The sequence below is a fragment of the Hemicordylus capensis genome, chromosome 3 (assembly GCF_027244095.1).
Source record: "Hemicordylus capensis ecotype Gifberg chromosome 3, rHemCap1.1.pri, whole genome shotgun sequence".
NCBI classification, from domain to species: Eukaryota; Metazoa; Chordata; class Lepidosauria; order Squamata; family Cordylidae; genus Hemicordylus; species Hemicordylus capensis.
The window spans coordinates 199110841-199136139 of NC_069659.1; the positions used below are offsets into that span (position 1 = coordinate 199110841).

Consider the following 25299-nt stretch of genomic DNA (forward strand, 5'->3'; position numbering starts at 1 on the left):
GGGACCCAATTAAGGCTCTTAATTTCAGATATAGACAAAGGTAGCCACCTGGGCAAGTCTTCCCTAATTTCCATATCTGGAAGGAGGAAGCCACAGTCATCGTCGTTGTCTACATAGAGCCTCTGGAAGTGATTTTCCCAGACCTCAGGTAGGATGTGACTGTCTATCTGCGCCAGATCAGCTTTGGGGGAGCTAGACATAATACTCCAGAATGTGGAGCCTTAACTGCCTGGATGAGTCACTTCCATGTAGCCTTCATATAATTTCTTTTCTTGCGTGCCACTAGCTGTTGTAGAGTTTCTTCTGCTCAAGGAGGCCTGTGCTGTTTGTGTGGGTGTGATAGCTGGTTAGAAGCAGTTTTCTAGCCTTGACACAGTCATCGTCAAACCAGGGTTTGGAAGGACATGCAGGCTGCTTGAGGTGAGCTGCTGCTTTGTCGGATAGGTGTGGTTGAGGGTCTTGTACTAAAATTTCATAAATCAGCAATGGGGCGCAGGGTTAATCCATAGTAGTTAGTGCTGTTGGTAGCTCTGGAAAGGTTTCAAGACAAGCGGTTCTGCCAATTGCTCGTCTTGTTGGAGGGTCAATTTAGCTCGGCAGCTAGCTTTGCTTGCGGGTAAAATGAGGGGATGGAAACTATCCTCAGTGCGGAACTGCTGGATGAATGATACAAGTTGCAGTGACACCGGAAAGTGATCACTCTCATGATGCGGGGTGACCTTGAAGCTCTCAGTGTATGAAAGGTGGTACCGAGAGATAATTATATAGTCTATAGCAGACACATATAGTCATATAGGGATATAAAAGATGATGATGATTAATAATAGCGGACATATAGTCCATAGTGGACCTTGGCTGTGGAATGCATGCCCAGCAGAAATGTGTAATTTGAATCCATTATTGGCCTTCAGGAGAACCCTTAAAATCCTCCTGTTTGGCCTGGACTTCCAGGGTTTTTAAACTGTTTTAAAAGTGTAAATGTTTGGCCTGATTTTCCAGGGTATTTAAAAAACTGTTTTAAATGTTTTAATTGTTAATGGTTTTCTGTTGTTTTTATAGTTTCTGATTTTAACTGTTAATTGATTTTAGTTGTGCCGCCCTGAGCCATTTTTGGAAGGGTAGTATAGAAATCAAACAAACAAATACATAAAATTTTGGAGCCGGATAAATAAATGAATTCTCCTGAGTGGTCATCTTTAACTGAGCCGTTTAGTATCAGGAGGTTTAATCTGTGGAATGTTTGTGCAAGGAAGAGGCCTACATAGTTTGCTCTCTGGTCTTTGGAAAGGCAAATGAAGGGAAGATGGTCAGCTTTCAAGTTGTGTGGGAGGAGGGTGTCGGTGATAGCTGGTGAATAAGGAGTGGTCATTTAGCCCCATCCTGGTGTTGAGTTCTGTACTACATATGCATCAGGATTGGAGAGGAGGAGTCCAGGTATGTATTGTTCTAGCTCAGACTATAATTATCTGACTTGGCCTTTTCGATGCTGTGGAAGAAGGTAGTTGTTAACCACCAGTAGTGGGATGGTTCTAAACTGGATTAGGATAGCTATGGCATTCTGCTTGAGTGGCACTAGAGGTGTCACTGTTGTGCACAAGTTGATGGAGACTAATATCCCCAGGCCACCAGGAGTCACCCTCACAGTGTATGAGTGATATCCGTTGAGGTTTAGGGCAGCCATAGTCCAGGTTTCCTGCACCATAATTATATCATGTCTGGTAAGGAAAAGAGTGGGGTCTGCATCAAAACCACTTGGCCACATTCCAGGACAAAAGGTTGCTGGTCGGTGAGATGTCAGCGGGTCACAGAATCAGGTAGGTGCTGGGTGGATTCCCTGGGGAGTAAGGGTTAGGGTTGCATGGAACAGGCTGCAGGTCTGGCTCCCGTGTTTTGTTGAAGTGAATGCAGAAGCACCTGCTTGGCTCAGCTCTCCTGGCCCTGGGGTCTCCATAGTGGTTCTTGCTTGGTTCAGTGTCGTGGTGCCAGAGATCAGTAGGCCAGTGCTTGGGAAGTTCTATAAGGTTTATTGGGGTTGTAAGCTGTAGCAATAGCCATCACCCTCCCGTTAATGAGTGGTCTAATCTCCTGATCAAGGAAAACTCTAGAGCACCATATGTTATGCCAGTGGAGATGTGGTGTTCTTTTGTTTTTTAAAAAATATTTCTATACCGCCCAAAACCACCCAGAGACACAAGTTTTGGGTGGTATAGAAATTGTAATTGTAAAATTAAAATGTTGAGCCAGGCTCAAAACTCTGATTGGTGTTGTTGAATTATGGAACTGCAGGAGAAGGCGTCTAGATTGGAAGCTGTTTGGTAGATAGTGATATATTTTCAGCCCAATGTTTTCTGACACTTTAGGAGGTAGGATGATGATGATGATGATGCTCTATGATGAGCCCATTTGTGTAAATCACTTCTGGGAAAGTGAATGACGATCTGGTTCAGCTGCAGAACCAGGAAGTACATAGGAACATAGGAAGCTGCCATATACTGAGTCAGACCATTGGTCTATGTAGCTCAGTATTGTCTTCACAGACAGGCAGCTGCTTCTCCAAGTAGTTTGTCACGCAAGTTGATGCCAGCAGCTCTGCAGATCAGTAGCAAACTTGTAGGGAGGGGCTGACTGAAGCTTTCTGCTGATGGGGATGAGAAAACTTTTAACCCCTTGCTGGTCTCTGGAGATAAATTACTCAAAGGTTATCTTTAAACTGTCCACCTTATCTATGATCTCACTCAGACAAGCAAGTATTGCTGTCAAGGATCGTGCTGACAGAAGACAAGCATTACTTAGGTGTTGGTTGATATAGTTTAGAGGGCTCCTATTACCCTGTTCTGAGGAGATTCTATGCTCAGCCTTCTGATTCAACTTGGAAGCGGTAACTTTAGGTGCCAGCCGCCATGGAACAGCCTCTTTGGGCAGTGGGGAGAATCACTCCGCTCCCAGGGTTGTAAATCTGTTTTCTGTAGGCAGTGTACTCACAGTTTTCATTGGCGACTCCACAATCATAATGTAAGAATCAATGCACATTTGACTCCCTGCCTTATTTCCTGGCTTATCGGATTGATGGGCCCCGCAGTCATTTTGTGGGCTGTTCCTGGATCTTTTTTTGCCCTTTTGGTGGCATGATGAACAGTGTCCGGATGGGTGGGTGGTGTAGTGCCAGCTCGTTAACAAAGCTGTTAGCTGCATGCCATCTTGCCTCTTCTCCCCACCCCCCCATCCTCACAGTCGAAGATCCAAACGGGAACAGTGGCTTTTATTCCTTTCACAGCTTGTAATCCAGAATGTTGGAGCAGGGCTGGCTGCCCTTCTCCAAGATCACCATCAGCACATAACCTATTTCTTTTCTGGATACATTTGCAGAGATAAAAATGGCACTGAGGGCAACTCCCATTTAAGACACTAATGTCCATGTTCAAGAGAGTGTCCTGTACCAAGACAACAACATGTTACAGAACTGAAAATAGCCTTATGTTTTGAGCTTTATACTATATGAATTTTTCCATGCAGAAAAACTAAGAAATGGACTTTGGAAAGGACTAATGGAACTAGTACTTTAGATATGCATGGTGTTTTTAAAATGTTGGCTGCTGTTTGTTAGCTAAGTCAGTTCAGCAACCATAATATAAACAAACAAACAGAAGTAAGTATGAGCAGGTTTAGTGTTGATGTGCAAATGCCAAAGGCTTGCTGTAGCAGTTTCTTGCACTGAGCAAGGAGTTGAACAGGAGGGACTCCAAGGTCCCTTCTGTCTTTAAAATTATATGTTGTCCCAACAACTTCTAACAAAACAGAGTACCGGCTATCCTAAACTTCAGATGCACTGAAGTTGAAGTTGAAGACGAAGCATTAAAGATGTTGGTAAATTGCCACCTTGTTTCAACGTTGCAACACTTGCTGCAGACAAGGAAGCTCCACTAGACAGCTGGAGGGGTGTCTAACCGGCTGGATGCAGAGGCAACAATGGCAGCATAGGCTCTCATTATCATCAAGATTGGAAGTTCTGATGGCAGCTGCAGCAGCATCTGAAGCTGCAGAGGGATTGGTTTACTTACAGCTCCCCCTGCTGCTGCTGCTGCTGCTGCTCCTCTTTCTCCAGACTCATTTGCTTTCTGTGATGGTGAGAGGAATACAGACCAGCCCATTCCCAGCCCACATGCTGCTTCCTGCATACCCTCCTTCCTTCCTTGCATAACCATTGCCCAGAAGGAGGAGGAGATGGAGGCGAGCTACCCAGGTGCCTCCCTTCTTTCCACAGAAAAATGAGAGCCAGGAATGGACTGGGTGGTAAAGGCGAGCAACTTCTGATTCTCCACTGTCAACTTCTGTGCTGCATGTTGGTGACTGATGTTGGTGACTGTGCTGCATGTTGGTGACGGGTGTCCAGCTTTGCTAGAAGCAGAAAAAAATAGGAAATGTCCGGCCTTGATTCAGGAACTCATTTATGAGTGTTGGGTTCCTGAACCAAGGCCGGACATTACTTTTCAAGGGACAACAGGTTCATTTATTTATTTACCAAATTTCAATACCGCCCAAAATTTGAGTCTCTGAGCGGTTTACAATAAAAACACAATTAAAACAAAACGTAAACATTAAAACAATTTAAAACTTAAAACAAGCTTTAAAATATTAAAGCAGTAAGTCTAATTAAAAGCCTGGTTGAACTGATGAATCTTAATTGAGTTTTTAAAACTTGTCAAAGATGAGGAGGCTCTTATTTCAACAGGAAACACATTCCAAAGCCTAGGAGCAACAATGGAGTAAGCCCATCCCTGAGTAGCCGGACAAGCTGGTTTCAACTGTACACGAACCTCTCTAGATGATTTTAATGGGTGAGGGGAATCATGCCTAAGAAGACGTTATCTTAAATACCCAGGGCCTAAGCCATTTAGGGTAGCCACCTAATGGCTCAGCGGGAAAATAACTTGATTAGCAAGCCAGAGATTGCCGGTTCAAAATACCCACTGGATATTATTTGAAACCAAATAAAATGTGTGACCAGCAACATGCTTCGGTCTCAAGACTACTTGGAATAGGCCCATAGCATGGCCTCTATGAACCCCTGAGCCACCCTGGACAGATTGGTCCTGAAGTGAACATTGAAGTCCCACCACCACCACAACCCTGGTGGACTCCATCACCAAACCCAAGACCAAGTCCATGGAGCTCAGGTGGGGACTCTGTTGGGCAGTGGGGTGATCGATACACCAACAGAAGTTCCAGTCAATCCCTGGTCCCCAAACTTAAGTACACACATTATGGTCAGACACTTCCACGAGGATCGTGGTAAGGGAGATTTTATTCTTATAGACAATAGCCACTCCTCCTCCCCACCCATGTTCCCTCACCAGGTCTTCAAAAGAGTACCCTGGAGGGAGAAGCTGGGACCAGACTGGGCCACCAGTGTCCCGCAAGTCTCTGTAATACATGCCAGGTCGGCCCCTCCAACCAAAATCATGGATGATTTCTGACTTGTTCTGGACCAACCTAGTATTACAAAGGAGCAAGGCGAGACTTTGTGGGTAGTTGGCACTGCTCCCCAAGTTAAAAGAGCTGGCAAGACAGCTGGAAGGAGAAACAGCTATTAGATTTCTGATTTCCCTTCCCCTGTAATGGCTCACTGACCTGCCAATGTTACTTCTCTTCCCCGCCACCACTGGAATAGCCAATTCACAATCTGGAAATAAGCTGAGTTTCCTAACTGAAGAGGGAAATAAGAAATAGAAGAAAAAGATATTTAATCTAAAAATTAATGAATTTGTCTTCATGCAGCAGATGAAATACCCCAAGTTTCCGATTATAATATACTTATACAACCTGAGTCCATGATGTGTATAATACATGGAGAGCAGTGTTCTCTCGTTATTTTCATCTATGTATGGAATAAGTTTTGTTCTGGGGGGCAGTATCAAGGCAGTGTGTGCGCACATGCATTCAGAGTGGGGCCTTCCTGATTCAACCTGAATGGGATCTAAAATTAACTGAGTGGACTTAAAAAACAAACAAACACCTTGTGTGTGCATGCACACGTGCATACCTTACAGGGAACACTAATGGAGAGATGCATTTTAGGAAAGAAGGGGGCATTTTTATAAGCAACTAGCTGGGCCAGGTGCAGAGCATCTGCACCTCTAGTTCTCTCGCCCCGCTGCAGCCGTTTTCTCCTGGCCACCGCTGCCATTTTCTCCCACCCACCTGCAAGGCTGTTTGGCACCACTGCTTTCTTCTCCCCCTGCCAGCAGCTCACTCACGAACTCTCACAAGAGCTGCCACACATGGGATTAGCAATGGGTATACCTTAGAGAAATCTATATCTATATATAGATATAAATAGATACCTGCTTCACAGAGCTGTTTCTTTCTTTGCCTCTCAGCCAGGCACTCCTGCCCTCTCCTCTCCTGGAACCAGTAGGCTTAGATGAGCTCTGAATGATTGGACAATCATTCCAGTCAGTGATCTGCCTGCCTCCCCATTTCAGTGTACCATATACTGTACAATATAAGTGTAAGCACTTCCTAACCCTGCCAGCAAGAAAACTTTGTTTTTTGCTTCCTGTCGAGGAAAGTTCCAGAATTTGAACTAACTAGCAGTAAATGTACTTGTCCAGGCAACTGAAGGTTAAAGAAGGGTGGGGGTGGGGAGAGAAACAAATCCAAGTTGGGTGGTGCATATAACAAATGGAAACAATTATTCTCCTCCCTCTTCTTTTAAAGGTTAGCACTGCATTTAATACATGTGGGCGTATTATGATTGGAAAATTATGCAATTCTGGTTACTAAGTAGTCACTGGCCTGTTATGTGGATAAAAAGTGCAGAATAATGTATGCTGCTCTGAGGTCCTTGGAGAAAGGGGGCCCTAACACTAACATATAAAATTAATTGCTCATGTTTTATTTAACCCTCTAATTAATATGTGTATTGAGCTTGCATGATGCATCATAGATTGTGTTGTACCAAACTGACACCCTAAGGAAGTAGGTGGTTTTCATGCATTTCTTGTTGAGCTATTATATTACCTGTTTTAGGTTTAGTGCTCAGATAGTTCTGAATTATGAAAAATTTAAAAAGTAACTATCTTTTTTCCTTTCTTCTTCCTCCTCCCCCACCCCGCCTCATGATTTCTTACAGATTTGAAGAACTTGTGAAGAAGTTCAAAGTAGAGTATCATGCTGGTGGATCTACTCAGAATTCCGTTAAAGTGGCCCAGGTTTGTCACTCCTCAAAATAAATTAATTGTAGAAGTTGGTTATAGTTGTTAACTATTAGTGTTAATGTGATTTTATTAATACCCAGGAGCATGGTCTAGTATGGTTTGTTCTGCCACTGCCAACAATGTGAAGTAATGTACAATCATGAAATGACTGATCATCTGAAGTTCTGACTTTTCTGTTTTCCTTTCCCCTATTCCCTTTATACATGCAACTTATTTTTAAAGATTAATAGCTAAAGTAATAAGGCTTCTCTCTTGCTTCAAAAGAAAGGAAAAGGGGTGAGCAACACATCTTAGCAAGTTTATTTTATTTTTATTGTTCAATTCTATACAACTTTTCATTAAAATAATCCCAAAGCGCTTTAAATAATCCTGAAGTTGAGGGACATAAAGTGATAGCAATGTGTCTCTGCAGCAGCAGAAATAGTTCTGGTTGCTTAAGTAGTTATTCAAGTAATCTTTGTGTCCCCATCTTCTACCTGAGAGATAGAGATTTTGCACCTTTTAAGGTTTTTATTGGTAGCTTAAAGACTACTCTGTGCATCCATCCATGCTCTCACTGACAGAGTCATGCAGTGTTTTCCTTGGCTTCCCCACTGCCCCCCACTCCAAATTAGCAAGTATAATTATGTCATTGAAGGTTTTGGGGCTTGGTTGGTGTACATTATAGCCAAAGCATGGGCGAAAGAGGGCGTATAGTGTAACACAAAATCTTATTGGATTCGGCATTATATTGCAATATCAACAGATAATCCCGGTACTATATGGTAATGCTTTAATATAATACTAATAATGAAACTGTATATTTGAAAGTCATCCTAGTTATATTAAATATAGTTAATCAGAATCAATAAAATATATCACAACAAAGTTCATGAAAACTGAACAATAAGATCTCATAAGTTATCACTATTTGTCCAATTAAGAAAATTAGATCTGTTTACAAAGTATCATACTGTCAATGGATGGGAGAAATGCAGACAAATATTCCTATGTGATTCACATATTGATTGAGAGATTAAATATCAAGTCTGCCTTGTAATTTTGCCAAATGCGTTTTGACTAACCTCAGTCTTCTTCCATGGCAATTATCAAAGAATTCTCACTTCCACTACTAGTCTCCAGTCCCATCATGGAGATTAAACTGGCAAGCTGAAGGGAGAAACTATTGGCATGATGGTACTATCAGTCCACTAACTCTATAGGTTTATTCTGTGAACACCCATATCAGACAGCAAAACTTCTTGAATAACAAACCAAAATGTACTATTCACAAACACCCTTCAACAATTCTTAGATCCCAGAAAGGACTCTGTGAAGTAACTACAGCACCAGCCTCCTTCTGAAGTTTAAATACAAATAATAGTACTGTGATCCACTTTCATTCGTTCAGACTCCAATCTGTAAGGGCTGCTTTGGCAAGTATTCACACACAAAATACAAAAGTGTAGCATGAATAACAGTGAGTCAGGGAGTCTTTTTACACTTAAAATGTAAATGTGTGGAGGCTTCCCAATAGCATTACTGGTAAAATATTGGGCCGTTTTCAACCCAATAATGATTCTAAGAGCGTTGGGGAGGCCATATCGACCTTCTTGATATTCGTTTTGGGAATCATTATTGCATTCCCAATATTTCTGGCGGTGCACACAGGCCTACAAGAAATCCAATTTATGAGGAAGGTTTAGGGAAGATCAAACAAGGGTGGTTGCAGTCGCACTTGTCGAGGCTGAATACACTAAGTGGTAATAAATAAAAGTGTTAACATTTTCAGAAGAATAATAGGGCTTAGTCTGCTATTGCAAAACAAAAAGACAGAGAATCCTGTGGCCCCTTACTTAGGGTAAGTAATTAAAGGTATGGAAATTTGCTCTCTTAAAAAGTAACAACTAAAAATGTACTATGTTAATTTTATATGTTGTATAAATATCTCAAATAAATAGCGCAACAGCTAAAAATTATTTGAGCTGAAACTGGAATGGACCTGCAACAAAATATTGCAGTATATCCCTGGTGCACAAGTGTTTCCTGAACCTGTGGCTGAGAATGAAAAACCTGGTGAAAAAACTAGTCAGCAGCCAAGTCAGGAGTGCGTTCTCTAACTTGGGTCTTACTTCATATGCAACTCTTATTTGTTTTGTTTTCTGGTCTTTCCCCCTCAGAAACACAAAGGTATGAAATGGCTGGTGAGAAAAGAGTTTTATATACCTTTCACCCTCAGAATCAGAAGCGCTTGTCACTGCCTTAAAGGAGTGTTGTTCAAGTTGAGAAATTTTCCACTCTTTTTGTTCAAGCCCTCCCTGCCTCACTGCAGAGTTGCATACCTCCGCCCACCTCCTTTCTGTGAACTGTTAAGTGTCCGAGCTCAAACACATTCCATCCCATTTACTAATTTGGAGACAGTTTCAGGGAGTAGCCCCCTTAGGTTTTTTCCTTCAGATTTTTTGAATACTTACATATCTATGGGTTACCCTGAATCTGCTGGTACTTCCCACTTGCCCATAAGCACTCTGGTTCTCCATCCGTAAGAGTTTCAAATTTCAGCGCTTTCGGAAATAGTGTATAGATGTCGTCAAAGGTATTTATTTATTTATCACATTTTTATAGCGCCCAAAACTCATGTTCTCTGGGTGGTTTACAAGACAATACAAATAACCAATAACAAGATTAACACATTTCCATGATTAAAATTTAAAACATTAAAACTATTAAAACATGTCACAGTGGGTAATAAATGGTTCCAAATTCTGATTCAAGGGAGGAGGGGCACTCACTAGCCCTCTCACAACCCTGAACAATTCCACCAGACGTGAACTTGCAGATGCAATACAGGCTGAAAAAAATCGCTTCTTTGCCGCCCATATAACCAGAGCAGACCAGATCTTCAAATGTGCTGTATGTTGTAAGCTGTCGGATTCTAGTTGAGTCTTCCTCCACTTGCGCTCCAGTCGTCTACCTTGGCGCTTCAGCCCCCATAGTTCTTCCGTATACCAAGGGGCCAATTTTGAAGCAGGTCTAAGAGGACGCTTACGAGCGATCATGTCTACTGCCCTGGTGAGCTTGCTGTTCCAATTCTCCACCCAGGCATCAACAGGATCATCTTCAGAGCCAACACTAAATCTCTCCAAGGCTTCTTGGAACCCTGTCGGATCCAATAACCTTCTTGGGCAGACCATTCTAATGCCCCCCCTTGTGAAGGTGAGGTGTGACTGTGAGTCCAACCTTAACCAGATGGTGGTCTGTCCATGACAATGGGGAAATCACAGGAGTCCCCACCCACAGAACACCACCCTGATCAGAGTGAAAGACCAGATCAAGCATGTGAAATGCAATGTGCATTGGTCCTGAGACCCTTTGGGATAGGCCCTTTGGGATAGACCCTTTGGGATAGTTGTCATGGCCGCCATGAACTCCTGAGCCGCCCCAAGCAAATTGGCCCCAAAGTGTACATTGAAGTCCCCCAGCACCACAAGCCTGGGAGACTCCAAGCCAAACCCAAGTCTGTCAGCTCAGTTAGGGACTCCATCGGGCAGCGGGGCGATCGGTACACCAAGAGAAGTCCCAGTCTATCCCTGGTCCCCAAACTTAGGTACACACATTCAATATGGTCAGACACTTCCACAGGGATCCTGGTCAGGGAAACGTTATTCTTATAGACCACAGCCACTCCACATCCCCGCCCACGTCCCCTCACTTGCTCCTCAACAGAGTAACCTGGAGGGAGAAGCTGGGGCCAGAATGGGCCACCAGCCTCCCCCAACCAAGTCTCTGTAATACATACCAGGCCTGCCCCTTCGTCCAGAATCGGATCATGGATGGTTTCAGACTTATTCTGGACAAACCTGACATTACAGAGGAGCAAGGTGAGAGTCTGTGGGAGTTTGGCACTGCTTCTCAAGGCCAAAGAGCTGTCAGGGCAACCGGAAGGAGAAATAGCAAATAGATGTCTGACTTTCCTTCCCCTGTAACGACGCACTGACCTGCCAACTTTACTTTCTCTATTCCCCAACACCACCGGAATAGCCACCCCACAGTCACTGGACACCCCCCCCCCCGTCTCCCTATCCCCAGACAAACCAAGACACATCTGAAACACCCAGGATCCAAAAACAACAGAAGCCAAAAAATATCACCAGGCCCTTGCCCTTTTTGCCCCCTGAGGTGGCTACCCCAGGGGGGGTAACCCCCCCTTTGGTGTCACCCCTTTGGTGGCGGGCCCACTGCCACAGGGCAGCAGCCCTTTTTATAAGCCCAGAAAGATAGCTAATCTGGGCAGCTGACATTCAGGAACTGCTGACTCACCCCCTCTGTCCCCGATCCTGCATAGACTCACCGCCTCTGGCCCTGATCCTGCACAGACTCACCTGCAGGGCAACAGTGACAGCCCCACACATTAGGGGGCATACAGGTTGGCAAGCTGACAACAGCAGACAGCAACCACACAGGCTCTCACCACTGGGCAGCCACTGTCTCTGGGCAGCAGATGTTAAAGCCTCCTCCTCCCTACAAGGCTTCTGGCAACTGAGGAATGTAGCCTTATCACTTTGTTCTCTGTACAGCCTCAACCTCTTTATAAAATCAGCATCTTGTTAGAATCATAGATACAGGACTTTGGAAACTTAAACATATCTTAGCTAAAACAATAGATTCAATTATAAACTTGGAATGGAATTATTCCTTAGCCCTGAAAATTCTAAATTATGACTTCTACAGATCCTGCATTTTAGTAATTTCATTAAGAATGAAAGCTGACAGTAATCATCCTCAACAGAAGCTTCCGCTTAGTTGGATATATAATAGTTTTCACTGCCAGTTTTATACCAGCCCATTTTGCATATTTATACATTTGGCACAGTATTAATGTAGTTTATATGTTGTTGACATAGGGATTAATAATTAATACATCTTGAACTGCTAACTTTTTTTCCAGAGTGAAAACGTGCCTGTGTTTGTATGAAAAGAGACTAAGGTTAGAGTAACAGTCTTTTTACCTTACTCCTTCCATCAGATTTTGTCTTATTGGCATTTTGTAGTAAGTATTCACAGCAGTCTTAATCCATGCATTTCCTCTATTTGAAATTGACCTGGAGCAATGCCAAGTCATTAGCTACAGCTGAGAGCACTATAGAATTAATACACATTTGATTTGATGGAGCTTTATAAAGTAAACCTTTGCTACAGTATGCTTGCAAAACAACATCTGATGGAAGAAGTAAGGTATTTATACTGTACATTTTCATTGAAGAATCATTATTGGCAGATTTCCTTTGTGCATCTGGCTGGCATAATATTACAGTAGAAAAACACCTGTGTAACACTATGACTACTTCTTATTGGAATCATAGAAAAATTTTGTAAATCTAAATCATGGCAAGTCTTTGCCAGGTTCGTTCCTTGTTCTAGCTTTGTTGCTTGTGTTTCTGAGGAGTAATCAGAATTTTTTCAACTCTTTATTTTCAATGAATGGCTGAAAAAATGTAAATAGTAAAGTGCAGTGAAGTTTTGAAACCAGTATTACATTAAATTATTTTCTAAAATTATGTCTCCAATACTTCATCAACATAAAACTCAAGGTACTTTTGCTTCCTACTGTTGGTTTGCACAAGGGTCACACAACTGGTTGCTTATTGCTACTTTATCACTTCTCTTTGTGAAGTTTGTATATGTGTGGGGAGGGAATTTTGGTTTCTTACATTTGATTAACCTTTTTAGAAATAGAGATGCGGGTTTAAAAATTGAAAACTTTCTGGAGAATTTCCCCATGTGTTATTTTTACATGGAGAAATTTCCATATCTAAAAATTGATGGTTTGATATAATTCATCAGTAACAATGAATAGATGCCAATACAATAAAAGCATGGCAATTTCAAAGTTCTAATTAATGTTTGTAGGGTTATTATTCCTAGAGAACATATGAGAGAATATGTATATATTATATAGATTTGTAAACAAAATGATGGATAATATGGTGGCTTTTTTCTTATCGCTTAAATATATATGGCAATTAACATGCCAAATGGATCACAATCTATTTGGAGTCTTGGAATATTTGCATGGGGAAACTCTGAGAATTTTAGCATTTTCAACAGTTCAACATTTTCCAGTAAATCCACATCTTTAATTAGAAATAAAAGTAATGAAAGACATTAGACTATAAGCGGAACTGATGTGAAAATTAACTTTTTCAGTGGTTTTATACAAATCCTACTTCTGGTCAAAATCACGATTTAAATCACCAAGAAAAAAATTCACTTTAAATCTCACTGATACCTCACACATTTCTTACTGTTGTGCAAATCTGATGATTAACACATGTTAATTTAGAACTCAATAGAACATTTATAACATCCAGGAGACTGTTTTTAGATATTTTGATTTTAGTACGTAATACTTGGTTTTTTAATGCATAACTTTCTCATCACCTGTGTCAAGCTGTCCTGCATCTCCTTGTACTTCTTACATTTGACATATTTTCCTTTTTATTAGAAGGTTATTTTTTTTAATACTCCTAGATAGGGTGTCTCCTATGCCCAGAAGCTGTGACAGGTTTTTGGTGGCAAAATGTGTGGCAATATAAGAAGCTATGTACTGAATAATCTCTTCCTTTCCCCTGTGCACTGTTTTTCTACTTCACCTCCTTTCCTATATTGTGTCTTTGTCTTAACTCCTCTGACTTGGGCCAGCTCAACCAGGCTTAGAAAAACAGACTTAGAAACAGGCTTAAAAACAGGCTTAGAAACAGAACTAGGGCAGGAGGGGGTGGGATTCCAGAAGAAACAGCTGATAGCTGCTGGGCAGACTGGAGTCATTTTCATGAGATGACATTGAAATGAATGCTCATGTTTGATTGGTAGGTAACTCAGTAGGTGTGATAGCCATTAGTTCATGTATAGGAAACTAAAGTGTTGGTGTTGCATGGTTGATATGAGATTTAATTTTAACCATTCTACATGATTAGAAATTTAGTAATTTTCTAATTTTTAAAAAATCCAATTTAATTACAAAATAATAATAATAATTTAAAAAAAAAAAAAAGATTTGTTTTTATCCGCGCTGCTTCTGGTGGTATTTGTTATACAAATAAACCAGGAGTTCTCAAACTGTGGATCAGGTTCCCTCTGTGGTGATTGCAAACAACTTTAAAGTGGGCTGGGAGTCAGGAGTGAGCTATTGGGAGGCAGGAGCTTTACCTGAGTTCTCTGAGCTATGGGAGGTGGACTGGTTATTTGTGACAGGTTCCTATGGGGGTTTGGGGGAAAGGTTAAAAATTGCCCACCTGCCTATTTCTTTTGCGTGTTGGGTGGTAGGTAGCACCCATCATGCCCTACCACAAAACCCACTTTGGTGAAGCCTTGGAGCTGCCCATCAAGAACAATGGGGTGTTTCGAGTTTCCCCCATTGTTCCCTAGGGACGAAACAAGTTTTGCAATGCATTTTTCCAACACTGCCTTGAAAAACACTGCAGAAGCACACAGTAAATAAGAATATGTTCCTCCTAACTCAAGCACACACATTTTAAACACAGTCCAAAATTGGGCAAAAAGCAAACTGACCCAGGATCCACTGCCAGTAACAGCGCCTGCACTGCAGTAACATCATTGGCACAAGTTGCTCTCTCACACACAATTATGGCTCCTTACCACTGTTCCCTCTAAGGTGTACGTGTGCATATGCACCAACCCCCAGGCCCCTGTGCAGCAGTTTCTGGTGGGCGCACAGTCTCTGCTCCACCTGCTCCCCAACTGCCTGGCACCATTTCCCCCCTCCCCAGCCAGGAAGCATTGCCATGCTTTCCCCCTCTCCCTGGCTGAGTCGCTGCCGCCGCCTCCTCCAGTTCCAGCTGCAGATCTCACGAGACTTCCAAGATCTGCAGGTGGAGCCGGAAGAGGATGGGTGGCGGCTCCCCCCGCCCAGCATCTCCCCTCTCTTGGCAGCCCAGACAGCCACAACCTAGCGGCAGGGGGGAGCAGAACAGGATGTGGTGGGGGCTCCACCTGGCCGGGGGGAGGAGTAAAACAATTCTTAGACTCTTGGGCTCCCCTTTTCAGCAAATGTGATAGGGAACATTGCAAATTTGCTTACCTCAGGTGCTTTCCTGTATCCAGAATGGATAAAGATATGTATAAGTAAAGCAGTGCCTGTGCAGAAGCTCTGGAATGGAAGCAATCCTACTCCCTGCCTTGAGTGAAACCAGCATTGGGATGATGATCAGGTTTTTGCCCCCTTTCTGTGCAATTTGATGCGAACTGAATCGGTCCTTATGTATCTTGCCCTTCCTTGGGCTCTATTTGGTAGTGATAGAACCCGAGGAAATGGTTGTTTTGTATAAGATTAGTTAAAGGTCTGTGACATTCCTCAGGTGAGTTGGGAAAATTTTTAGATTGGAGCATTCCAGAAAGCTCTCTCCCATTTTTCTTGTATTGCACGAACTCCATTCCTCCTTGCTTACTTCTCTGGTACCCCCTCTTCCTCCCTCAGCAGTCACCACTCTTCAACCTTTCCCCTTCAAAGGAACATTGCCTCCCCCTAGATCTGCTAGTTTTAGTTTGACCCGGGGGGGGGGAGGTGAGGGGGAAAGGGTAAATATATTTTTAATGTTTTAGGTTTCCTTCCCAGAAGATTGCTTTAGATGGGGAAATGAGTGCCCAGATTTGGGGTGCATCTGTGAGCAACATGAGAAATTCATCACTACCTTATATACATACAAAGCTGCCTTCAGACCACTGGCCCATCTAGTCCAGTATAAACAATCTTTGCATGCTCCGCAAAACGCAACACATTAGTTATTGGCTCGTATGAGAGAGAGTTATGTTTGCACACTGCCTTGATACTGCCACCCAGAACAAAACTCTTTCCACTCACTGATTATTAGAGGGAACACTGCTCCGTACATTCCTAGCATTGCAACAGCTGCTACAGAAGGACCTTTACTTAGCAGCAAGCATAGCCATAAGTTCAACTACAGCAGCTTCAGCCACATTTTGACTAAATACAACACCTTGCAATACAGACTGTAGAGCAGAGCAGTGAGTGAAGCACAGGTTAGTCTCAAGGCCAGACATAGAGCTCATCACAGCAATCACAAAGAAGTTTTGCACGTACACACACACACACACACACACACACACACACACACAGCTGCCACTGTCCATTTCTCACCACAACACTATCTCACAAACAACAAACCAAATCACAACTGAAGGAAGGCAGTCACCCTTTGTCAATCTGTAATCCAGCAAAACCAGATAGCTATAGCCGCAATAGCATAGTATATTACTCAGTGCTGAGAGGAAAAAACCCACAAAATCAGACCTTCGTTGATTCCTTCCTTCTCTCCTCCTGATGTATCCCCTTCAAGAGAAGCACAGTGTAAGGGCTCTCTCTGCCTCTCAGTCCCTTTGAATACATTTTGAAATGCCCTCCTTTTGTGTTTCCCCTTCCCCCAGCCAATGGGGGCACAGTTGCCCATGACAACAGTTGATTTGTATAACAGGCCAACCAAGAAGCAAGGAGATTGCAAGCCAATTGGAAGCTAGTGCCAGAAAACCAGCAAGGGAAAAACAGGCCTCCAAAATGGTGCTCCAAACATTGAAGCGTTTAGATTGAAATGGGGTTGTTCTGTTCAGAGCTCGAAACAGGCCCTTTATTTAATGGGTGTTGTTTTAAGCTTGAAATGGCTCGTTTCAAGTTGAAATGTTTCACCATTGAAATTTTCTGCACATATCTATATCGATCAATCAATATCTGTCTATCTATCTATCTATCATATTTTTATACCACCTGATATAAAATGCATCTCTAGGCAGTGTACGTGTAATCACAGATCAAAATACATAGAACACAATAAAAATATAAAACAAATTATTAGAGTTATTAAAATTAATTCTAATTAAAAGCTTGCAAGAAGAGGAAAGTCTTGAGGGTCTTTCTGAAAACAAACAGAGGAGGGTCTCTTATTTCAGCTGGGAACATATTCCAAAGCCCTGGGGTGACCACAGAGAAAGCCCAGTCCTGAGTTGCCACCAGACCAACTGGTGCCAACCGTAACTGGACCTCTCCAGAAGATCATAAAAGGCATCAGGGTTCATGACAAAGGAGGCACTCTCTTAAATAGCCTGGACCCAAACCATTAAGGGCTTTATAACCAGCACTTTGTGTTTCACCCAGAAACATATCGTCAGCCAGTGCAGTTCTGTCAAAACCAATGTTATATGGTCCCTTCGTGTCGTCCTAGAGACCAGTCTGTCTGCCACATTCTGTACCAATTGTAGCTTCTGGACTACGTAGAAAGGCAGCCCCACGTAGAGCGTGTTACAGTAGCCAAGTCTGAATACATTATAGTCTGAATTAATCACTGCTTAATTTGGATGACTTATTTTATAGCAGCTTCATGTTTAAAAGAAATAGATGATCTAGCACCATGTTAAGTGCTGGAAGAACTTTTGGGGGGAAAGTTTTCCCCTTTGTGCAGTGGTGGGGGACAGACATTCTAGCAGAATGTAGATGCCTCAACATTATTATTATTATTATTATTTATTATTATTTCTTGTTTACACAGTCAGACAGGTGTTATTGACTGGTTTGTTTTATCCAGACATCGGGTCCTTCCCAAGGACCTGGGATGCCAGAATTTTACTGTCAATGTTGTTGCTGTTATAGATATCGTCGCAGAATATAGGCTATTCCCAGTAAAGCTGCTTTTTGTAATTGGCTGGTGGTTATTTCTGTGGCCAGAATGGTGTTGAGGTGCTCTTCAAGGTCTTTTGGAACTGCACCGAGGGCACCAATTACCACTGGGATTATTTTGGTCTTTTTCTGCTACAGCCTTTCAATTTCAATATGGAGATCTTTGTATTTTGTGATTTTTTAATATTTCTTTTTCTTCTATTCTGCTATCCCCTGTTATTGCTATGTCGATTATTTTGACTTGTTTTTCTTTCTTCTCAACTACAGTTATATCTGGTGTATTATGTGGCAGATGTTTGTCTGTTTGTAGTCGGAAGTCTCATAATATTTTTACATCTTCATTTTCTTCAACTTTTTCAATTTTATGGTCCCACCAATGTTTGGCTACAGGTAGCTTGTATTTTTTGCAGATGTTCCAGTGTATCATCCCTGCTACCTTGTCATGCCTTTGTTTGTAGTCAGTCTGTGTGATCTTTTTACAACAGCTGATTAGGTGGTCCACGGTTTCATCTGCTTCTTTACAAAGGCGGCACTTGCTGTTTGTGGTTGATTTTTTGACTTTTGCTCTTATTGCATTTGTTCTTAGTGCCTGTTCTTGTGCAGCCAGTATTCAACCCTCTGTTTCTTTCTTCAAGTTGCCATTCTTAAGCCATTGCCAGGTCTTGGTGATGTCTGATTTTCCACTTATATTGTGCAAATATTGACCATGCAGTGGCTTACACAGAGAAATAATAAACAAATAAGATGGATCCCTGTCCCCAAAGGGCTCATAATCTTAAAAAAAACACGATAGACACCAGCAACAGTCACTGGAGGTACTGTCCTGGGGGTGGATAGGGCCAGTTACTCTCCCCCTGCTAAATAAAGAAAATCATCCTGTTAAAAGGTGCCTCTTTGCCTAATAGGTATTCATTTGTATATCAGCAGCCAGCCTCAGGAATGTGCACATTTCCATAGTCCTTTCCTCCTTTCTCCCTTTACTGTTGTTAAGTAGGGCTTTTGTGGGGGGCACATACATTATCTGTGATTAAAGGTATCATGGGTGATGTTATATTAACTAAAACCTAGGAATCATGGGCAAGAGCTAACAATAGTCATATATCAACTTGTCAGTCAATATCAAGCAGTCTGGCTGAAATGTTAGGGGATTTTTGTATCTTAGGAAGCAGTTAGTTACTGAGTGATTTTTTTAACCTGTAGTTTGCTGCAGCTTTTGTAGTATGTAACATTTCTTGTATACTGTAATTTATAATGTCTCACTAGTTTTGGTGCTGTATTTTATTCCTCAGAAGATAAAACTGAGAATTTTCCTTTTTCAAAGCTTTACAGTTCTGAAATTGGAATAAATTTTATAGGTCATATGATCTTTCTGACTTGAATGGTTTAAAGTATTTCAGGGATTAATAGCTTCCATATGGAATGCCTGCCTTAAACATGCAGTGTAAAAAAGAGCCTTTTTATTTTTTATTTTCAGAAAGCGATTAAAGTGCTCATACTGATGTATTTTTGTTTCTACAAAGCTTTTAGGACTGCTATCGCTTATTCAAATCCTAGACATTATTACAATGGATAATGGATTAAAAGGGAAATTAGATACATTTCTTGGATTAAAGATTGCTACTTTTGGCTTTCAGTAAAGGAAAACATTCAAAAGTTAAAGTTATCATATTCCAGGTCGTATTTAATCATAGCAATAACTAGAACCACGTTGTTTTCCTACATATGTCACAGTTAGCTTTTTTAAAAGTAAGAATGTTGCTTCAGAACAGGCATTTTAAGAAATATGTTTTGGAAGGCAAAGTATTTTCTTTGTCTTGGATACAAGAAAAACCTGTGTCTTGCCACAGTGCTGGCTGAGTGGATCAGTCATAACATAAAATAGTTGCTGTCAGGGACTAAAATTTTGATGTGCTGGGTTTCTGTGTTCAAATGTTTGGGATGGATTGGATTCCTATCTGAAAACTTAAGGATGTATTATAAAGAGGATATACCTCTTGACAACATACTCCTGTCAGTGACATAAAACCAGTTTTAACACCATCTTTTATTCCTGTTCCACACACAAGGCTAGGTAGGTAAGCTGAGCTGACGTATCTCAGTGTATAGATGAGTTGGTGCTGTTGTGAAGAACGATTTGGATTTGTTAGGCACTGGGAATCTTTTTAGGAAAAGTTGAGGTACAAAAGGGATGGACTCCGTTTGAACCAAAATGGAACCAGACTGATGGTGCTTAATATGAAAAGGGCTGTAGATAAGCTTTTAACTTGACCCCTGGGGAAAAGCCAACAGGAACTGGGGAGCATCTAGTTCAGGGAGCATCTAGTTCAGGGTGTAAATATTCCAAATCATCCAAGTAGCAGTGAGGAAGGACTTGGCAATGAACATATAGTAGGAGTTGACAACCATTTAAAGAGGCCAAAATGCTGTAGAAGAAAATGAATCAAGGCATTTGGAGAGGAACTTGGTCTCCAAAGGAAGTGTTTATATGCTGGTGTTATATGCCTCCAAGTCAATATGGGGGAGTTTGAATTCCTTATGTTGAAACATAGCTATAGTGGGCATAATGGAAACCTGGTGGAACTGAGAGAACCAGAAGAATATGGTTATCTCTGAATAATAGATACATAGAAGGCACAAGGAAGGCCATATTGGGAGTGATGTAACTCTGTAAGTAAAAGAGGGCAAAAAACTCAAGAGGAGCAGATTCCTTCACTGAATTGTTACAGATGGCAGTAACAGACCCAATGTTAATTTACTACTGGGAACATAATATTTCTCCCGGAACAAAAGTGTTAAGGGTTATCTTGAGATGATGGAAGAAAAATTAGGGAGGCAGCTGAAGGAAAAAGTGTTGTAACGAGTTCTTCAGTCACCCTTACATAGACTAGAAAGTGCATATTTGAGTCATGACAAAGATTCCAAATTTCTCGATACTCTAAGTGACTGTGCCCTAGAACAGTGTTATAATCAACTGGAGGGGAAGTGACCTCGACTTAATTCTCAGTGATCAGAGGTGCTCTTACTCCTTGACTTCAGGGCCAAAGTCCAAGTCCTCCACACACCCCAGGGCCCCCAAATCCTCTTTAGGTCTGTCCTGGGTGGTGCGATTGCTGCACCCCACCACCAGCCCATGCTGCGCTGGGTGGCCGAGTGTGAGTGTGACCTGCACTGGTGCTTTAGAGTCAGAGTGGGGGAGGTGGGGAAAGAAGTATGTGAAATTGGAATATGTTAAGTTGCATGTTGAAATGTTTCTGCTAATGCATATTTGCTAAATATACCTGTTTTATATTCTTACTTTCTTGTGTGTTCAGCTGCTGTTTGTGCCCTCAAGAACCTGCGTGTTAAAAATACTGCGAGTGTCATAGTGTGTGTAGGGGGATAATGCTTAACTTCCAGTAGTGGGGGGGCTCCAGCAAGTTGGGAGGAGCTCCTAAGCAGTGTTCTCTGTTTTTCCCCCATCTGTGTGCAGAATGGGTTTTGTTCTGGGTGGCAATATCAAGGCACACACACATTCAGAGTGGGACCTTCCTGATTAAACCTGAGCAGGATATAAACGGACATCAAAAAATGTGCATGCCTTAGAGGAACACTGCTCCTAAGGCCTTTAGGTCCAGGCTCCAAAATTACCTAGGTGCACTTCTGTCAGTGATACCCAAGGTTTGGTGCAAGATGTGTTGTAGAACTGATTCAGAACAGTGATCACAGTGCAGTCAAACTGAAAATTGCCAAGATTTCCAACACAGTCACATTTGACTTCAAAAGGGGAAACCTCAATAATGGGAGTAATAAGAAAGAAACTGAGATGGAAAGCCAAGAGCATCAGACCTCTCCTGACAACTTGGAGGTTATTTGGAACCACAATAATAGAAATTCAGCGAGAATGTATACCGTTTAGGAAAGGATCCACCAAGTCCAGGAGGATAACAGAGTGGTTAATATGCAGAGTCAAGGAAGCTATATAAGGATGTTTTGCCCAAATGAATAACATAAAAAAGAACACAAACTTAAGCCAAAAAAACCCCAACAACCCTGAAATTTTGGGGCATGAAAAAAGAATTTGAGGAACATATTGCAAAACATTCACACACAAAAACAACCCAGTAAGACAACCAGTAAAAATATCTTGAAATATATTGCAAGCAGAGAAGGAGTTTGACGGTAAGAGAGTGTGTGGAAAGTGTACTAAAGGGAGATATGGAGATTGCAGAGAAGCTGAATGAATTGTTTGTGTTGGTCTTTGCTGCAGAGGATATATGCAGATACCAGTTCCTGAGCTGACTTTTTCAGGGAGAGAGAGTCTGATGAATTGAGTCAAATAGAGATGACAAGGATGAAATTCTAGGAGTTACTGAGCAATTGGTCTTGCCCGTCTAACCCTTCATGACGATTACCATTCTATATGGGCTCAGGCAATTGAGATGAAATTAGCTACCCTGGGCCTCGCCCCTCTGTCCCTGATCAACATGGGATATGATCAGGCAAAAGCTATCATCAAACAGCGCATCACAGACATTGGGCACCAAGCGGATCTCAGCAGTGTCCCAAAATTTTGTATAAGTGAGGAGCTTAGATATATGGCCTCTCCTGCAACATACCTCTCTCAAACCATAGAAGGGCATTCACTCTGGCCTGCTGCCATGGTCTCCCCTCAGCAGTAATAGAGGGTCGCTAAAGAAAGATTCCGTACACAGAGCGATTATGCCCTTGCAGCTCAGAACAAATTGAAACCACTGAGCATGTCCTTCTATACTGCCTGTTCTACAGAGACGTTTGTGCTGCCCTTATTTCCCCTGTGCTGAACAAGCTTCCGGGTCGTACGAGTCCCTTCTATACTCACTTGCTGCTATCTGACTCTAAGCCCCCCACCACAAAGATCACTGCCAAGTTCTGTGCGGCTGCGCTTGGCATCTAGCGAAGGATGATAGCTGATGGCTCCCCTAATCTGATTCTTGATAACACTCACCTCCACACTTCTCGTGTTCACTAATTGCGTTCACTAAGTGTTCACTTCTCCACACTAATTGCACTATGGCAGTGCATAATATTTTATTAGATTAATGTAGTATGAGTTTACCATTTCAAGTAATACTCCAATTTATGGTAACCACTTTAGTTTTAACTATTCTTAAGTTTAATTCTAGCTTTCTACCACATATGTAATTATTTTCAGCTATATTACTATTTTAAATTCCCCTTTTTATCTTTCCTGTACCTTTTAATTATGGAAATAGTATTCTTAGTGGTTTTAGTTTCTTAGTATTGTAGCTTGTTTCTTTTAAAATTGTAATTATTCTTAATTCTAGCTTTTTCACAATATCTGTCATCGTATTTGCAATCACCTCTGTCAACATGTAACTTTTCTCTAGTATTACCTTCATTTAATGTGTAATTTTATGCTGGTCTTTGACCATAATAAAGGTTACTTGACTTGACTTGAGAAATTTAAAATTAACAAATCACCAAGTCTGAATAGCATCCACCCAAGAGTTCTTCAGGAACTCAAATGTGAAATTGCCAATCATCTATCAAAAAGTGTTACTTGTCCCTAAAATTGGCCTCCATGCCAGTGGCCTGAAAAGGAGGCAATGGTAACACCAATTCTTTTTTAAATTTAATTTTTATTAATCAGTTTTATATATTTTAAAAAAGAAATTGGGGTGGGGGACACCAACAAAGCAGTTTCACATACAAAAAGTAGCAATAATGTAGCAAGATGTTAACATTACAAGGGATATCTATCGGATACAAGACAACTGAAAAAAGAAAAATAGAATAAAAGGGACTATGCTTATTTTGGAGAGAAAGAACATCCTTTCAAAATGTAAAGTGTCTTCTAGAACCATGAAAGATACCTGCTTGTTTGTGTATGCTATGAGGGTACCAATGATTAATAAAACATTGAGTCAATTTCTTCATCAGCAAATATTTCACAGGCATATACATATCATTGCTTTGTGGAGGGCAATACTGTATCTTTTCAGTGATGTTCAATTTCCATTCTGACCGCTGCTTAACTATAGGCCAAAAAGTCTTGATTTGTCTTTTGACTGTATCCCCAATAAAGCTAGTTTGGGATCTGGCTATAAGTGGTATCCCAATATTGCTATTCTGCAGAAACTGCCCCCAAAACATTTGAGGATGCTCACAAGTCCACCACATGTGTAAGAATGTCCCCACATTGCCACATTTTCCTCCAACATCTGGGAGATGAATTGGGGTATATTATACTGTGCTACAAATTTGTCAAATGCCAACAATGAGAAACTTTTAGGATGTGGAAATATGAATTCTTAAAAAGGGACCCAGAGAACTGGATATTTTTTATTTTTATTTGCTGCCACAAGATGTGTTGAGCCACTTTAGGCCATTAGCCTAGGTAAATTCATGGAGGAGAAGTCCAATAATGGCTAATTGTCATGATGACTGTAGGTTTACAGGCATCATGCTTCTAAGTACCTATTGTTGAAAAGCAACAGCAGGAGAGGACTATTTACTAGGGATGTGCACAGAACCAGGCGGGGGTGGTTCAGTGGTGGTGGTGGGGTGCTGCTATAAGAGTGGGGGAGGGTGCACTTACCCCTCCCTCTGCTCTTTCCCTGCTGGTGCTCCTTTTTTCCAAAGTCCATCGGGGCGACAGTGTACCTTCCTGCCGCCCTGTTGCCCCTGTTTACAATATACAGCCAGAAGTATACAACGCACCTGCGAGCGCCGGGCATGGGCGCGTGCACCCTCTCCTGCTCTTAAACCAGCACCCCCACCATCAAACCAGCGGAACCGGCCACTGTTTGAACCAGTTTGGAGGGCACAAAGTGTCAAGGTCTTGACCGGGCTTGGCTGCACGCTGTCGACATATAGTTTGACGAATGTTGTTTTTCAGCAGTGAGTAGCCGACTGACGACGTGATTTATAGTGCAAGCCACGAGAGCTCCCAGCTGGCAGGGATTTAAGGCTTATCAGCCTTCTGCAAGAGGCGTTTGCTTTTCCTAATAGTCTCCAATTGATCCCTGCGTCTCGTATCACGCCGCTGTTGGGGGGTCAGCGGGGGTTGGTTGCATAGCTCTTCTTCCGATTGGTCTTTCATGATTTCTGCTGCCTCAGGTTGTTGTGCCTGCTCAGTCATTATCCACAGCTGTTTCATGAACACTGACAGCCGGGCTCTGCCCCTCAGACACTCCTGCATCGCCTGGAAAGTTGACAGCTTCCCCTTCCTCCTCGCTGTCGGAGATCGAGGGCGTGACACAAAGGGCCTCCGAACTGGTTCCATGCACATCCCTACTATTTACCCACTTGTCTCCCTTCAGGGATTCTCAAAGGCATCTGGTCAACTACTCTGTAGAACAGGATGCTGGACTAGGTGGACCCTTCTAAACCAGTAGGACCTTTCTTACTCCCCCCTCC

At 42.0% G+C, this 25299-nt stretch overlaps 1 protein-coding gene across 2 annotated transcripts in view; it reads left to right on the top strand.

The window, feature by feature from the left end:
• Positions 1-25299, top strand: part of ADK (adenosine kinase) — a 410809-nt gene that overhangs the window by 155035 nt on the left and 230475 nt on the right. For both annotated transcript variants that reach the window (XM_053311472.1, XM_053311473.1), the window contains exon 4: positions 7133-7211. In XM_053311472.1, the coding sequence (XP_053167447.1) occupies positions 7133-7211 (79 nt within the window). The remainder of the gene's footprint in view (positions 1-7132; positions 7212-25299) is intronic.